General features: G+C 39.1%; 1 protein-coding gene across 2 annotated transcripts; it reads left to right on the top strand.

Moving 5' to 3' along the window:
- The first annotated feature begins 5,552 nt into the window (after positions 1-5,552).
- On the top strand, positions 5,553-15,756 carry LOC132709530 (sperm acrosome-associated protein 5-like). Of its 2 annotated transcripts, XM_087886630.1 has the most exons (3): positions 5,553-5,697; positions 14,416-14,494; positions 15,515-15,756. In XM_087886630.1, the coding sequence occupies exons 1-3, from the start codon at positions 5,565-5,567 to the stop codon at positions 15,579-15,581; spliced, it is 279 nt and encodes a 92-aa protein (XP_087742756.1). In that variant the 5' UTR covers positions 5,553-5,564; the 3' UTR covers positions 15,582-15,756. The 2 variants fall into 2 exon arrangements, 1 of the variants encoding a protein (XP_087742756.1); XR_015732367.1 differs by lacking the exons at positions 5,553-5,697; positions 15,515-15,756 and adding an exon at positions 6,475-6,615 and having other exon boundaries at positions 14,416-14,497.
- The last annotated feature ends 1,037 nt before the right edge of the window (positions 15,757-16,793 follow it).

Raw genomic sequence — 16,793 nt, 5'->3', positions numbered from 1 at the left:
CCCGTTTTGGAACGCAGAAAATGGACTGGACGTGTAATGTAGCATTCCCCTATCTTTTAACCATTGGGAGAATTCTTTGGACATGAATTCACATCCCCTATCTGTCATAATTTGTTTTATTCTGATATTATGTTGTGTTTCTATGCGTTTGTAAAATTCCTTAAATTTTTGAAAGGTTTCATCTTTATGTTTTAATGTGTAAACAAACCCATAACGACTATAATCATCTACTATAGTCAGAAAATAACGTTTTCTATAAGTGATTGATGGAGTTAGTGGGCCTACTAGGTCCATGTGTACTAAGTCAAAAATTTTGTTAGTTGATCTAGTAGATTTTTTTGGCCTGGGACTAGTTTTCAGTTTTGTAGATTTACATACTGAGCATTCCAAATAGTTTTCACAATTTTTTATTTTGACACCTTCTGCGTGTTCAGTCATTTTTTGTACTACAGGAAAACTGGCATGTCCTAACTTCCTATGTAAGATGTGAGCACACTCATCATGAATTGGCTTACCTATTTTTGGTTTTTTTATATCGTGTGCATCAGTATGATCATGAGATATTTTACATTCATCATTGTCACTGTTGCTAACATTTTCATCATCTACTTCTACACAGTCTTCTACATTTGAATCAATGTTATGCAACCATTCTTCCTTTGTTATTAGGTAAGGTAGGCCTCCTTTAATCATTACAGTGCCTATATTATTTTTATTTTTCTCCAAAGTCGCTTTTCCTTTTGAGAAAACTATATTAATGTCAGAGTCTCTACTTAGTTTTATGGCACTTAGTATGTTATGAGGTATTTCAGGTATTAACAATACCCCCTCTATTTTTCCTAGACCAGGCAAAGTTACATTCTCTCTGCCTAATACTTGAACCTTTTCTTGGTTAGCTACCTTTATTACAAATTTATCTTCTGTAAATGAAGACAATATATTTTTGTTATTAGTGGTGTGATTTGTTGCTCCAGAATCAATAAGCCAATTATTGTTCTCATTTTGTTGTAGTTTAGTGTTGTCTTGTTTATTTAGTCCATTCAGTGAACCAGATTTTCTATCCCTTGAATTTTCTCTGCCCCCTCTATTTTCTCTGTAATTTGGTGGGCTTCTATATCTATGTCTATCTATGGAAGACTGTCTATAATTGTGTTTGTTCATGTAATCTGATCTATGTCTTTCTTTTGAGAATTTGGGGCAATCTCTTCTATTGTGTTCCTTGGATCCACAATTATGACATTTATATGTTTCATTATATTTTTCTTGGAAAGCTACTTTCCTAAAAGGTTTGTGTTCTGTGTGATTGCTAGAACGATTTTTTCTTGAATTGTCTTCTGCTATCAATTTGTTGGATAGACTTTCTATGGATAAATATCCTAGATTGATAGTGTCTAAATGTGACATGAAACTATCCCATGATGAATCAAGTGAGTTGATAATAACACTTTTCATTGTTTGGTCTGAAATCACCTCCCCCCTCAAATGCAGTTCAGCTCTTATTTTGTTTAAAGATATTAAATGCTCACTTATGGAAACCCCTGGTTTTACTCTAGATGAAAAGAAATCCTTAGACATTCTTGTGGTGGTAGCTACACTGTCGCTGTGAAACAAATTAAACATGCATTGAATAATTTCTGAAACAGTCAGATTTGGTTTGATGCTATAATACATTGCAGGAGACACACTAGATATTATTAAGAAAAAAGCTCTATGGTGTAAACAATCTATTTTTAAAGTCCAAGGTTTTCTTGGGGGACTAGTGATAAAGAATAGTAAGTTTTCTTTCATAAAGATAACCTGGAGCTGCTGGTACCATTCTTGCAAATTAATGCCATCAACCCTTAGCTTTGGGAAGTCACTGGGTAAGTTTCCCACATTATTTTGTCCGTTACTTACAACCTGAGGCAGTCCGTGGTCTCGCAAGTGTAGGAAATTGCAAAACGGCATGGGGATGTTCGCAACGAGTCTGCGCGGTTCCCTCACCAGTTCAGGTCTTCCCGGACCGTCTGTGTAGCTTCGCGCATGCGCGTTGTCCATTTCTTCTTTGACGTCGTCGTGGAAGGTTCTCTCCATCGCGGCTCGCTCGCTCTGCTCCTCTTCAGACGAGTCGGTCTCTGGCTCGGTCTTTGGAGTCCTGGCGACGGCGGCTGCTCTTCTCTTTCTTTTGTGAGCGTTGTCACTTGCTTCGGTCTTTGGTGTAGGGCGGAATCGACAAGGCTCTCTGGGTTCGGGCGTCGTCGCTCTCGAAGTCAGGATGGAGGCGGGCAGGTTCCAAGGCATCGGTTTGCTCGCTCGCTTCTTTGGTGATTCTTTGGTAATTTTTAGTTTTGGCCCAAATGCAGCAAAAAGCGTTTTCATCGCTGATTTTATTTGGGACTTTGTTGAGTCATCTTCACTCTCTGATTCTGACTCTTCCGAGGATTTTGAATCTTCCTTTTCATTTTCGTTGTCTGATAACGTATTTCGCGCCAGAAATTTTGAACTGAGCATTTTGATTGGCTCTGCTTCGCTCACCTTGGAGGTCTGTTGAAACCAAGATGGCTGCCATTCAAAATTTCGCGCGGGATCACATTTCTTCTTCTTCTTAACGACTTTCTCTGTAGTCATATCACTCACTATTTTTGGTTCTTTAGACTTCTCATTAGTGATGTTTTTTTCTCTCGCTGCTCCGCTGTTCTTCAGCATTTCTTGGAGGTTCGCGATGAGGTTTTCATCATTCTTTTGGCTTTTTAATAGTTTTAATATCTCTGACCTGAGTTCGTTATTCTCTATTTCGATTTCCTCCTGGTCATCATTTTCATCTATTATTTCTTCATCTTCAGTGGTGTATTCTTCGGATTCTCTTGAGATTGCGTTTGTTGATTCGTTGATTATTTCTTGTTCTGTTTCCATTTCCTTGCTGTAGGCCCTGGTGTTGGGCCTATCCTTCTTAGACATTTTTAAGTTTTTATTGAGTCAATTAACCATCCTCTGCTACCAGATTGTTGCAATATTTTAGGATCAGACTCAATAATATTATTAAGAGTTAAAGGTTTAAATATATTTCCTTTTATTTACAATAGGCATTCTATATTCACTGAATATTCACAGATAGAAGCAGGGAAAAAAGGAAAGGTGGCTCCTTATATATACAATGGGTGGAGCTATAAGTGGGAGTGGTAAATCATGAATACATTAAGAATTAAAGAATAAGTTAACCCCTGATATCCCATTCACATACTATTTACACATTAAAGAATAAGGCATTTATATCTAACACACTCAATGGGATTTGCAGCACTGGATTCTTATGAGAACTGAGGGCCAAGCTATTCGGTATTTGAAGGATCCAACATAAGGAGCATTCATTTTTTTTAATTTCAGCAGATAGCTGAACTAGATAGCTTTCCAGTCACGTTTTCCCACAGCCACCTGGTGGCCCATTTTGTTCCCCAAGACCTTCAAGGCCATGACTCAGAAATTCAGAGCATTGGGGGCTCTTGTCAAGGATTTTGAAATCAGAAAGGTCACCTGTAACTTCAGAGCTAGGAGACATCCATAAATTATGCAAGTTATACATATATGGAGAAAGATTAGAAAGGTTATACATATATGGAGAAAGATTAGAAGGTAGATGGATGGATGTACCTTGGAAGAATATTTACTAAGGACGAGAAAAAAGATATAGATAGTTTAGCCGATAGGAAGTTAATGTGTGGCAGGTATTCTGCTGAGAGGATCATATATTTCTTGAAATAAGCAGAAAGTTTTGTATGGAAAACTGTTTCGGTTAACTTTAATATGTGGAACTGAGGGTTGGAGACATGAAACTAATCTCAGTGCAGCCGGAATTTCATGGTGGGATAAGATCAAGAATGCATGAGTGATAGAAGGCATGTAGGTTGAACGCACCAGTGAGCAACCATTAGAAAGTACATTGTAATGTACTTTGGTTTGGGTGGGTGATTTGTTCACATAGAGACAATGAATGAGGAACAAACTACAAAATAAATCTATGAAGGAAGTGTACTTGCCTAGAGAGCTTGCAGATACCACCAACAATTACAATTCCTGCTAAATTCAAGGTAGAAGTTTTAGGACATTAGATCCAGAGACTTAAAAGCAATTCCCCCATATCAACTGCATGTCAGAAAGATGGCTGAGAGAGGAAGACTGGCCCAAGATGACCCCCGATTGGGACTGACAGTCTCCTGGTTTCTATCCTGGTGCCTTAACCACTACACCAAACTGTCTCTCTTATGTTCCAATGAAAGGGTAATTAAATGGAAGGAAAATTCAAGGGGAGGAGAACAACTCAATAATCTTCTCAAGGCTGGGGGAAAAAATCCTGACCAAAGTCCCCAGGTTTGCAGACTGCTGGAGAGATGATTGATGAACAGAGTGAAAGATGGCATGTAATGGAAGTGTAAATAAGTGCATAAGTATAGCCTGCTCTTATTTCCAAAATGTAAGGAATATCTAGAAAAAAACTCTTATAAAAAGAGGGGGAAGGAGGAATTTTAACTGCTGTACACTAAAACTAAACTGAAGTCTCATTCGTTGAAATAGATTTGTTTATTTGCTTATCCATTGTATTTCTCTGAAAACAACTTACAAAAGTTAAAACAAATGTAAATGATATCATGAAGAGGTCCAAAGTACACAAAAATTCATACCAATAGTTCTAATTTAGAAAAGCTGTCATAGAACTGAGCCCAGTAACAAGGTGTACAAGCTCTTCTACAATCTTAGAGAATGAGACCAGAGCTGAAATATGTTAATCCTGTAAAATCTTACTAGATAGACAAACACAATTTGAGGTCAGGTGATCCGGCAGGCATCCTGTGACCATGTAGGGCTCCTGTAGATTAAAAACAGCACCTGAATTCCCCAAGGAACCAAGTGGCAACTAACTGATTTATGCCCAGCCCTGCTTCTGCTGCCCACTACATATAGATTCTGAATAGTATTCTAAGGCAACTTACGTAGAGTTCACTGCACTGATTTATACTGTGAATAGTTTATAGAATCCAGTTGCAGAATTCAGCAATTTCAGATCAGATGGATAAAATCCATCTACATGGTCACGGAAATTGGATGAAGACTTGATGACTCATGTAAGAAGGATAAAACCGCAATAAAACCAAGAAATAAAATACAGTTCACTGGGTTCTTTCAATAAGTTGCATTACTCCACAAACTTCATCACAAACAAACAAACAAACATACGTGAGACACATAAAAAAAGTTGGGGCTTCAATCACACAGTTGAAACCATCACGTGTTCACTTTGGGCACCTCTCATACGGATTTCCTTGATCCAGAATCTGTCTGGGGTCTTAAAATGCCCTTCCCATCCACTATTAGTTGTGTTTGGCTTCTTATTAAATTGAAAATGGTAATCATTTCCTTCTCTTTGATTTGTGCCTCAGCACTCCCTGCTTCTTCCTCCAAATTATCTTCAGATAGGGGAATAATTGCTTTCTTTGCCAGCTCTCCAGAGGTGCCAGTTTCTCAAGCTCTGACTATAAAACCCAGGCGGCTTCCTGGAGAAGTCAGACATTGTCCTCCAAGGAGCCACAAAAATGAAGGCATTAGTGCTCACCCTCCTCTTCCTCCTCATGGCACCCAGTGAAGCCAAAATATTTTCCAGATGTGAACTGGCTTCAGTTCTGAAACAACATGGCCTGGATACATATACGGGCGAGTTGGACTTGTGTAAGTTGACTCTCTCTTTCTCTCCATCTGAGCAAGATCCAGCTTTGCAAGAGGATGCAAAATGGGGCAGATCTTTTCAAGAATGAGTTCAACCAGCCCACCCAATGAATTAAACGCTGTTTTCAATGTTCTTACAATGAGGAGATATGCTTGCTCCTCAACTCAAATGACTGGGGAGACCTCAGACTTCACCTAACACCCTTATTTTTATGAGACTGATAGATCTCCGGTTTGTTGCCTGATTGAACTGGAATACGGTTGCACCACCTTGGTCTCTGCATTGTCTTTTTATAATGATAGCTTAGCCAATATTTTGTTTACCCTCTTAAGAATAGTGGATTATCCCTCCCAGGATGAGCATCCTCTCACAGGTTAGATCTTTCAAATTCCACCAAATCATTTAAATTCAGTATGTGATTGAAGAGGCCATCACATTTCTACATTTCTACATGTGCAGATTGCCAGAGGATGCACAATGAAAAAGAACTTTCTCCCTGGAAGGCTAGAATTAAGAAGAGAGAAGGAAGGAGAGATGGCTTTATGCGCCATTAAAAACTCCAGGAATATCTTGGAGACAAGAATCAGATTTATTCCAAATTTCCCTGAAGATTTCCAAAATGTTCTGGAGTTCTTCAGACCTTCCTTGTTGGGGGGGAAATGAGAAGATGTCTAAGCGTTGTGTTATAAATGTTCTACTTTTAAAAATCAGGATAGATGTTTCATTTATAGGACCGATCCTTTATAGCCCATTTCCCATTTGCTTTCTTCCAGGGATATGTATAAGTTATTATGCAAGCAAGTACAACACCCAAGCTGTGTATGACAGTACCTACTATGGAATTTTCCAGATTAGTAGCTATCAGTGGTGCAGTGATAATCATGAGGGTATGGATAGTTCATGTGGTAAACCTTGCAGTGGTAAGTCACATCTGTCAAATCTTTAACAAATCATCTTATTATTATGCTCTACAATACAAAGCAGTAGCTCACTCCTTGTGGTGTTTATTTCTAGACCTGATTTACCACCAAGGCTCACACCTACTTCATTAGAAAAGCAAAAAAATTGAAATGTTCCAAATATGCCAAATCAAAATTTTGTAGGGAGATTTTTGTGCTTCTTCTTCTCTTTTATTGCTCTCTATAGGGGATTGCTCTCCATGAGGATTAACCCACACTGTTTCTCAAAATTGTTTTGAATTCCTGCTCAAGTCAACAATGAAAATATGTGTTTTCTGGCCTATTAGCCTTCTTCTATTTAGTGTCCTGTTACCCAAAATTATCTGGGATTAGCATGCAGTACTGAAGGCTACTTCTTCTGACTGCCAACAGTTCAAAGCTCATATGTGGTGAGGTCCCCCTGTCTCACTCACATTAGCAATCTCACACTCTCTTCAGTGCTTTCTAAACATTTTTTTAATTCCCCCATTTTTATTATTTTTATAAACAACTCAAGGTTCGTACATACCTATTCTTCCTTCTCCTATTTTTATTTATTTATTTTTATTTTTATTTATTTATTTTTATTTATTTTTATTTTTATTTATTTATTTTTATTTTTATTTATTTTTATTTTTATTTATTTATTTATCTGTCAAGTACGTATTGCATAATATATATAAGTATAAGCATGTATTGAATACATAAAATGAATATAAATAAAGGGAACGTTAGGATAGGGACGGTAGGCATGCTGGTGCTCCTATGCACGCCCCTTACAGACTTCTTAGATTTATTTTTTTAGTTTTTTAAAAAAATTCTTAAAACAACTTAAATCTCTGAAGTGAGAGGATGTGACAGGCCCAAAGTTACACAACCAGCTTTTATTTCCGAGTTGAGACTAGAACTCACAATCCCCCATTTTATAGCAGGGACTCCTAACCACTACTAGTCTAAACTGGGTCTCCATATGCAATGCAAAGGGTTGCTTGCTTGGAGAGCCACCTGATCCTATATTCACTGTAATTAATCAATACCTTGCCAGAGGCACAAGTTAAAGGCAGCAATTTCTGATTCTGAACCCCACCCAGTTAAGGGACCTGATCCTGTTTTTTCTGCCCTTTGTGGGACAAATCTAGTTCTTGGACACATGTTGCATTCATCCTGGTGGGCTTCTCATGAGTAGTCCGGATTAGAGAAAGCACAAGGACAGGTGTTTCTCGTGATGAGAGAGCAGAGAGCAAAAGCCTGCCATCTCTTTTATTAGTTATCAAAATACAGCGTCATCAGAAGGCGTTATTATGGCTACACATCTCATATTACATACATGAAATAGAAACGCATCCATATAGGTTTCACATTCTACAATTACAGTAAATCACGTGAATTCTAGGAAAGCGATACTTAAGGTGAAAACAAAACTTATCATATTTGCTGCTAGCCGAGAGGCCCATTTTATCAGATTACCTCAGCCCTCAGGAATGTAGCAGAAGGAGATGTCTCTGCCTTTGCAAATACAGTCTATGTGATGAACAAAGAGAGAACGAATAGGGCCCTTCAGAGAGTATCCATATGAACCCGCTTTTTCTACTCAGATTATTTCGGTGCCAAGCTCCATACAGTGTCCAACCAGTTAGACTGGTCTACACATATATTATGGCCACTGCATTCCCACATTTCCTCTGTTTTTGTTTTTTTGCAACAGGGTTCAGCTGTGTTGTTATTATGATGTTCTCTTTATGCCTGGGAAACATGCCTATCATCATAGCAAACAAAGCAGGAATATATTGAACACTACAACATACAGAAATAAGCAAAGCAATGATCATGAGTACAGTAGACAATATGTTCTTCAGCCATCTGGTTTCTGCAAATGTTTTTAGCTCACCCATCCTTTTATTACGGTGAACAAAGTTAGTGGAAAAATGGCCAGGAGATGTCAAGCGAGGTAGGCCATCATGTTTCTGAGTTGTATTCCAGTTATACATTTCCACAAATCGCTCACACAAATTGTCCAGTTTCAGGCACCCAAGAAAACCACATGTCAGGAGTTTGTAACCTCTGAGTTATCTTGGAAGCCCTATCTTGCAAGTCCCAAGCACCTTCTCTGACCACACCTGATTTGTTCCTCCAGTTCCAGAAGGGCTTTGGTTTCACTTTTCAGGACGTCCTTCCTATTGGAGGGAATAAAACCTTTGCACATTTGCAGAAGGGAGGGGAGACATTGGATGCAGCAACAAAGCAAAACAAGCAGTACAATTATAGATACAATAGTTGGCATAATTGATTTCAACCAAGAACCATCCGGGAGCCATGACCAAAGAGCAGCCCAGATGTCAATGGCGCCAGATCCATTGGATGATAAGGGATTGTTTTTTGATCAAGTTTTCCATATGTTCTATGGTGTGAGTGATGTTATACTGATAATCAGATACATAGGTACAACAATGTGAGTGTATGAGGGCACAATCGCCTCCTTTAGCTACTAGCATAATATCTAAGGCATATCGGTTTTGTAAGACTACCTCCCTGATTTCAGCCAGTTCTTTGTTCATCAGCTTCAGCACCTTGATAGGCTCGTTGAACATATGTACTGTCCAGTTATTTAATAAATGAAGTTCCCGATAGTTCATTGCCACCCGAGATTGGGCAAGATGCCTCTGGATATCTGAGTTTTTAATGAGCCACCCAGTGTCAGTGGTGGGTGTGGTTTGAGAAATAGGAGTAGTGGAGTTTGTCCGATTAGCAGCTATTTGAATGTCTTTTATTACTGTCCCATCATGATTGAATGTAGAGGCTGCTGACATGAAGGATCATGAGATGTAGGGGCAATAGATGCAAGATCGTGACTTAATTCCAGAATCTGTGATATATAGTCTCCTTTATGCAATTGTTACAGAGGCCCATTGTCCTTATCCACTCCCCCTTCAGCTGGAAATGTCAATATGGGAACCTTAGGTGGTGGAGTAGACTTAGAAAGAAAGTAAGGACCTTGTGCATAGACAATGCGTTTGTGGCGGGAGCATTCTTACATGGTCACTTGAGAGTCCCAAAGCTAACAATGTCCAAGGCCATAAACAAATCATAGTCACTTATACGTGTGAAACAAAATTACTAGCAAAATTAGAAAAACTATTCTACTAACATTAGTATGTGTAAGAAAGTGTTAAAATGTATATGTACAATGTGAAGGTAGTTTCCTCCTGATGAATCTTCCGCTGTGCGCAGGGGACCAACTGATCACCACCGTGCGTTGAGAGTCTGTTGCCGGTAAGACTCAGCAAGATGTTTTCTTCTTAAATCTCAGCATCAGGGGTTTCTCCTTCTTTTTGTTGTAAATGAAATGGTCTTACGTGTCTTCTGGGGATCCAAATAATGCGATCATTGTCCTGGACAGCAGCATATCCATGGCCCCAGGTAATAAGGTCAGCAGGCCCTCTCCATGCAGGATCAGGTAGTTGGTGGAAATAGACCTTCGGTTTTAGGGCAGCTGATGGATAAGCAGAAAAATGACGGCTCAATGCCAATGTGGGAGGCTGTCCAGTCAGGTTAAGGAAGTTCAAAGTATATAAGCAAAGATTGAGTTTGTTTTGCATGGCTGGGAGCCCGAGGCATTTTTCCTCTTTCAATTTATAAGCCAAATTTGTCTGTGATGGACCACTTGTTACAAAAGTCTGCAAAGGCAGTACTGGTGTACGCAGGTCCATTGTCAGTTTTAAGTTCAATTGGGTGTCCCATCGATGCAGAAGTCCGAATACAATGATTTATTACATGTTTGGTTGCTTCCCCCTTTTTTGGGAATGCCAATAATAAATCCTGAATAAGTATCCAAGGAAACATGCAAATATTTCCATGGGCCAAAGGAAAGATATTGAGTCACATCCATTTGCCAGATTTCACAAGCTTTGAGTCCTCTAGGTTTACACCCATAGGGATAGAATGAGCTTGTTGACTACAGGTAGGACATTGTTGTATGATGGCAGTCGCTTCGGCTGCCGTGAGACCAAATTGTTTCGCTAATGCTTTTTTATTTTGATGAAAATAGGCATGACTGTCCCATGGTGTGATGGAAGATATAACCATGAGCGCAGTTGCAGCTTTGTCATTTCCCTCTTCCAATCTCTGTCTCCGCCACCCACAATATCTATAACCTTAAACAATTCTCCTTATAACACTAAACATTCAAGTCCTTCTCCCACTGCCATTCTGACTTCCAACCCAAGTCTGTGCAAACCAACTTTCTCTTAAACAATTCAACCCCTTCTCAGCACCAATATCTGATACTTCCTTCTAAATCTCCTTGTAAACAAGCATACTTCCAAAAGTCAATTTTCTGCTTTCCTTCACTAACTCTCTCTTACATTCCCTGTAACACTGGGTTCTTTGCATACCAGTCTTTATTCAAAATAGCACAATTATCTATTCACAGCCTACAATATCCAGTCAATCCTAAAAATTTCCTCAACTCTTCAGGTGTTATTTTCTTTCATTAATTAAATGTCCTATGTATTTTATCTCTCTGTCTACATATTGTAACTTCTAACTCATCTCTGTGATAATTCCTAAAAAGGCAGCAGCTTATGCTGCTGACAAACAAACAAATAAACAACAGACAAACAATGAACAAACATGCCATATGCAAAATGCACGCAGACATAAAAACATAAGAAAAACAGGTTCAAAATTAAAACAAACAATCTAAATGAGGTATTTTGAGTCAATACTCTGAAATAGAATTGGGTATGAAAGTATTTGAAACGTCAAAAATTTCCAGAAGGAAAAAGAAGATATTGCATTCTGAGCCAAGACAGTGCTCTGCAAAGGCAGGTATCAGATATCACCCTTTCACCCCGCCTTTCTCTGGCTGGTTCTCTGAGAGAAAAAAAATGCTTAAAAGAACAGAGAAACCGTAGCCCCCCCCCCCCCTCTTCGTGCCTCTCATCTCCCAGGAAAAAAAGGAGGGGGTGAGGGAAAGGAAAAAATTACATTTCATGCAATCCAATACACACCCATTCACATCTGTACTGCAATCAGACCTTTTGTATAATACGTCCTCCATGCAAATCAGTCATTCAAATTATTTCAATGAACTAGCTTATCCCGAAAACAGTGGAAACACAGGCAAAAGTCATAATCACAAAAATGATATTTGGGCCCATAACCATTGCCCGGCTCTCCATAGTTTCAAGTTCAAGCCCAGTCAATTTTTGCTGGCCAGCCAAGCATATCAAATCCACACACTATCATTATAGATGTACATCAACAAATTATTTTTAACAGAAATCACTTCAAGTTGTTTCAGCCTGTCAAACATACTGAGAGTCAGAGATCAAATTAAAAGGTTGTTGAGAAAAAGTGTGAAAGCTAAGATAGCCGCAGACAATTAGTGTAAAATTCTTTCCAGATGTCGTCATGAGTATCCTTGTAAGCAATGGCTCCTCTGGAGAAAGTCATTAAGCAAGTAAACCTAGGATCTTTAGGCAAATGATATGAAATACAGCCTACATAGTCAGTTAGAGCACACTGAAGAGATGAATTATTCTGAAGATAAAAGTGAAAGTCAGATTTTGAGATAGAAAGAATAATATTTATTAGATCAGTTCCATTTCTTCGACAGTCTGGCATACGCCCCAAGGTTATAATTTCAGCAATAGCTTAAATAAAGGGTAAAACATTTTTAGATGGTGATGAGACAAATAAAGCAATGTACTTTTTGCTGTTCTAAAACAGAACTAAATCTCCTGGCTTTTTTCCTTTAGTCAATAACTCAAATAATGGACTAAGTAAATGCATAGGTAAAGAAAAATATGAGCAGTCCCAATTAATAGTACCCAGTAATTGTTGCAAATTTAACTTTGGGTAACTTTAAACAAAGAAAAGCCTGGAGTAGAAAAAGATTGCAATAATTTATGCCCTAAATACAGATAAGAAGCGTACAGCTGTATTTTTTCTGGGGCAATGTGCAATTCATTTACACACAAATCATTTTGTATTTCAAAAAGCCAATTAGGTTGTTTTCTTGAGGTTTGCTGCCTGGTGATAAAGCAGTGCTAACAAATTGGTTTTATACGATGTTCCTATATCCTGACACACTTTAATCATATCTGCCAAATCAAGATTTTTTTCCAGCCCAACAATTGCTTTTCAGAAGAAACGTGCAAAGTTGCAGCCGGTAGACAAACAGAAAGCATTTCAAGAATTTATTCTATATTCCATCCCCCTTTTTTTGTCTAACTGTTTCTTTAAATTCTGCTTAGTGGGGGTGCAACTGACTCCTTCAGAATGAGCTGATGTTTAATTTCATGCCGTGCCGTGGGTGATTTAACGCGAGAGCGCAACTTGCAGTCTCTCAACAAAGTCTGAAAAGGAACTATTAACAATGTTCTGAAGGCTTTTTTTATACATCATTAAACACTCTATAACTAATCTCCAGAGTGCAAAAAAATTTTTCAGGGCTGGGGAGGTTTGTGGAGACATGTTCCCATCTGTCTCCACATTTTAACTTTTAAAGAGCCCTTTTCCGGATAAGCCGGATAATATTGCCAAAAGTATTTTAGAAGGTAAATCAAATTCTTTTTTATCACGGGCAGGACTTTCCCGTTATCTTTTAAAAACAATAATATTAGTCTTGGATATCTCACCAAGCTCCTCAGATGCTTCGTCTGTAGCTTAGAAAGACCTTCTCCTTTTCTCACGAAAGATTATCGCCATGTTTCAGGCAAAATCGGGTGCGCAGCCTCATTCCAGGCAGTGAGAACAGGAGTTCCAAGAGACGTATAGCCTCAAGGGTTATCATGTCGGGGTATTTGACAATTCTGCCCCCATACTCACAATTTATGGGAGGGTGCTTCGTCCGCAGACGACCGGCCCTGGTTTGCAGATGCTTCTTCCAGCCGAATGAGTATGAGGATGCCAAGAGACATATAGCCACGAGGGTTATCACGTCGGGGTCACCAGATGTTGCATTCATCCTGGTGGGCTTCTCATGAGTAGTCCAGATTAGAGAAAGCACAAGGACAGGTGTTTCTCGTGATGAGAGAGCAGAGAGCAAAAGCCTGCCATCTCTTTTATTAGTTATCAAAATACAGCGTCATCAGAAGGCGTTATTATGGCTTCACATCTCATATTACATACATAAAATAGAAACGCATCCATATAGGTTTCACATTCTACAATTACAGTAAATCACGTGAATTCTAGGAAAGCGATACTTAAGGTGAAAACAAAACTTATCATATTTGCTGCTAGCCGAGAGGCCCATTTTATCAGATTACCTCAACCCTCAGGAGTGTAGCAGAAGGAGATGTCTCTGCCTTTGCAAATACAGTCTATGTGATGAACAAAGAGAGAACAAATAGGGCCCTTCAGAGAGTATCCATATGAACCCGCTTTTTCTACTCAGATTATTTCGGTGCCAAGCTCCATACAGTGTCCAACCAGTTAGACTGGTCTACACATATACTATGGCCACCACATTCCCACAACACAGGTGAGAGATTCTTCTCTCTCTCCTTTCCAAGAGTGCAATGAGACTGTTGGGAAGTCTGCATATCCAGCATATTCAGCTCTAGAGGGGAAACTGATTACTGGTCCAGAACATTTTTCAGAGTTGTTACTCTGCATGGTTAGAACATGCGACAAGGCAGTTAATGGTCTACACCAGCTGTACAAAAAGTAGATGATATCACTAAGGACATGAATGTATTGCATAATGTACATAATTAGTGTTCTAACATTGACATACCTGGAGTTGAACAAATTCTAATTTGCCTCTTTTGGCAGCTTTCACAGATGATGACATCACAGATGATATTGCTTGTGCTAAAATAATTATGGCTAATCACGTACCGTTCTATCAATGGTGAGTCAATTTCTCATTAACATCTTCCATTTGTAACATTGGGTAGCAACTGAATTTGTAGTCATAGAAGTAAATAGTCTTTCTTTAGACTATTGTACAACTTTTAGGATTGGCGGTAAAATATGCTTTCTAAATATGACAAGCTGCATTTTTATACTTTCATTCTGGTTGCTTTAAAATATGGCTTTATCTTTTGAACTCAGGTTTAATGGTAGACTAAGACACAAGAGGAGGGGCTGTTGATGCTGATTACAGCTGTATTATTCCTTCCCACGGATTTCACATACATTAGGCACTTACGTGCTTTAAAATCTGGGGTTTACTACCCAGTAGGGACAGGTGGCAGACGGCCTTTTAAACACCAGGATTGTGATCCCATGCACAAGCTCCCTAGGATCAGAGAACTGGATCTGTAAACAGCATAGTAGTGAGAGAAGCAGGGAGGGATCATTCATGAAGCCTCCAAGTCATAGGAGGGCTAGGAAAGGGGGCTGCAGAAGCAGATCATTAGATGGGAAACTCTTGAGCCAGCAATCAGCATTTAAAAGCAAAAATAAAGACATTGTGTGGTCAACACTTGAGTTATCTAAAAGTTACTCTGCTGTGTGCTCTTCTGAAGCATTCTCAGTTTTTGGCTAGGATTTTATGATCCTCTGCTGCTGACCCAATCCTTTGGAATTTAATTTTCTTCAGCTCTGCGTTGCAGGGACTCTATCAAGATTATGTGGGAGTCCAAAGTTTCTATTGGGAATGAGTGGCATCTATTTCTGACTTTATTGTCAGAAGTAAAAAGTCAGAAAGAACAATTTTAGCTTTAACAATTATTTAAACCTGGGCAAAAGGAGATTCATTTAAACAACAAAGAAAATTATAAGATGAATGAATGATAGTTACTTCTAGCTAACTTGGAAAATTCCTCAATTTCTCCTATTGGGCTGAAATCTTCAAAGAAACAACCATACATTGTGGTCTACAAAGACATGCATTCTGCTTATTTTTATTCTTATTCCTTTTTTTAAGGTGGCCCTGGACGAAGAATTGCAGAGGACCAAATATGTCAAACTGGAGCAGCGGCTGCAAGCTCTGAGATTGATGCTCCTGCATATCTCTCCCTCCTCCTGTGATGAAAATGATATTATTCCTTATATAAACACATTGAACAACTTGATTCCATTCTTGTCCTCCACAGGTTGGGAAGAATGAATGGGTGGGAGAGAGGGAAAGACTTTGCTTTTTAAAATATTCAAAAATTGTTTCAATAAAACGAGTATTGCGCATTAAGCCCTTCTCTGTATAGTGCTTTATTTCCTTTCAGTGGGGTTTTGTCTGACTGTGGTGCTCCTCGACAAAATCTCCATCACATTTGTGTCCGAATCTCCATCAAGAGCTTATACCTGCCCAATGTCTGATTTTTTCAACATATACCACCCTGTCCTTGAATGGCTGGGTGGACAGGACATCAATGTTTCAACCACTATAAGTCCATGTATTTGTCATATGCTAAATAAATAAATAAATCTTTTCATCCTTCATTATTCCAATCATTCCAATCATTCTGCCTCCTGTTGCAGTTAAGCAGAAAGGCCCATGTGGACAGTTCACTTTGTTCTGTAGGGATATACACCAGTGGTGGGTTTCCCCCAGTACGCACCGGTTCTATAGAACCAGTAGTAAAACCAGCAGGAGGCTCCGCCCACCGACCCCCAACAACATCAAAACGCTTCTGCGCATCCGAAGAAGAGCGAGCAAATGAGCGAAGTGGGTGCGCACCTGCGGCCCCGCTGCACACTGGTAGTAAAGGTAAGTAGAACCCACCCGTGATATACACAGAATTTCTAATCGGGAGATCAGTCTCCAGTTTTGTCAGATTATTCATGACTGGAAAGACATGGTAACAAGGTCAGCCAATTGGGAGCTGAGACAGACTGGAGACAGGGCGGGTCTTAGACTGCAGCTTCTGATTCTGTGCAGAGAATTGAAACTGAAACTATTCAGAGTGAGTGTGTGTTAAGCTCTCTGCTGTACTCTGTGTGTGAACATGGCTGCTGATCTGAGCTGAAGAATCAACTCTTGATATTGTAAATATACTTTATGTGTTATTATGAATACAAAGAAGTTAATCAATCCAGCTGATTCAGTTATCTGTGTGTGCTTCTGGATTTGATTTTTGCAAGAAAATCTGATAAGTTTGTTGCCTGATTGGGACAATTGCAACGTATTGTTTCAATATGTTGCCTTACTCACTTATTTCCCCCCTCTTTTGTCAATGGGCCATCATTTGCAACACAATAGGACCCAA

Source organism: Pantherophis guttatus, chromosome 2, assembly GCF_059756535.1.
Source record: "Pantherophis guttatus breed Tessera chromosome 2, ASM5975653v1, whole genome shotgun sequence".
NCBI lineage: Eukaryota > Metazoa > Chordata > Lepidosauria > Squamata > Colubridae > Pantherophis > Pantherophis guttatus.
Note: the sequence above shows the minus strand (reverse complement) of the source record. Positions and strands in the feature narration are given on the sequence as shown.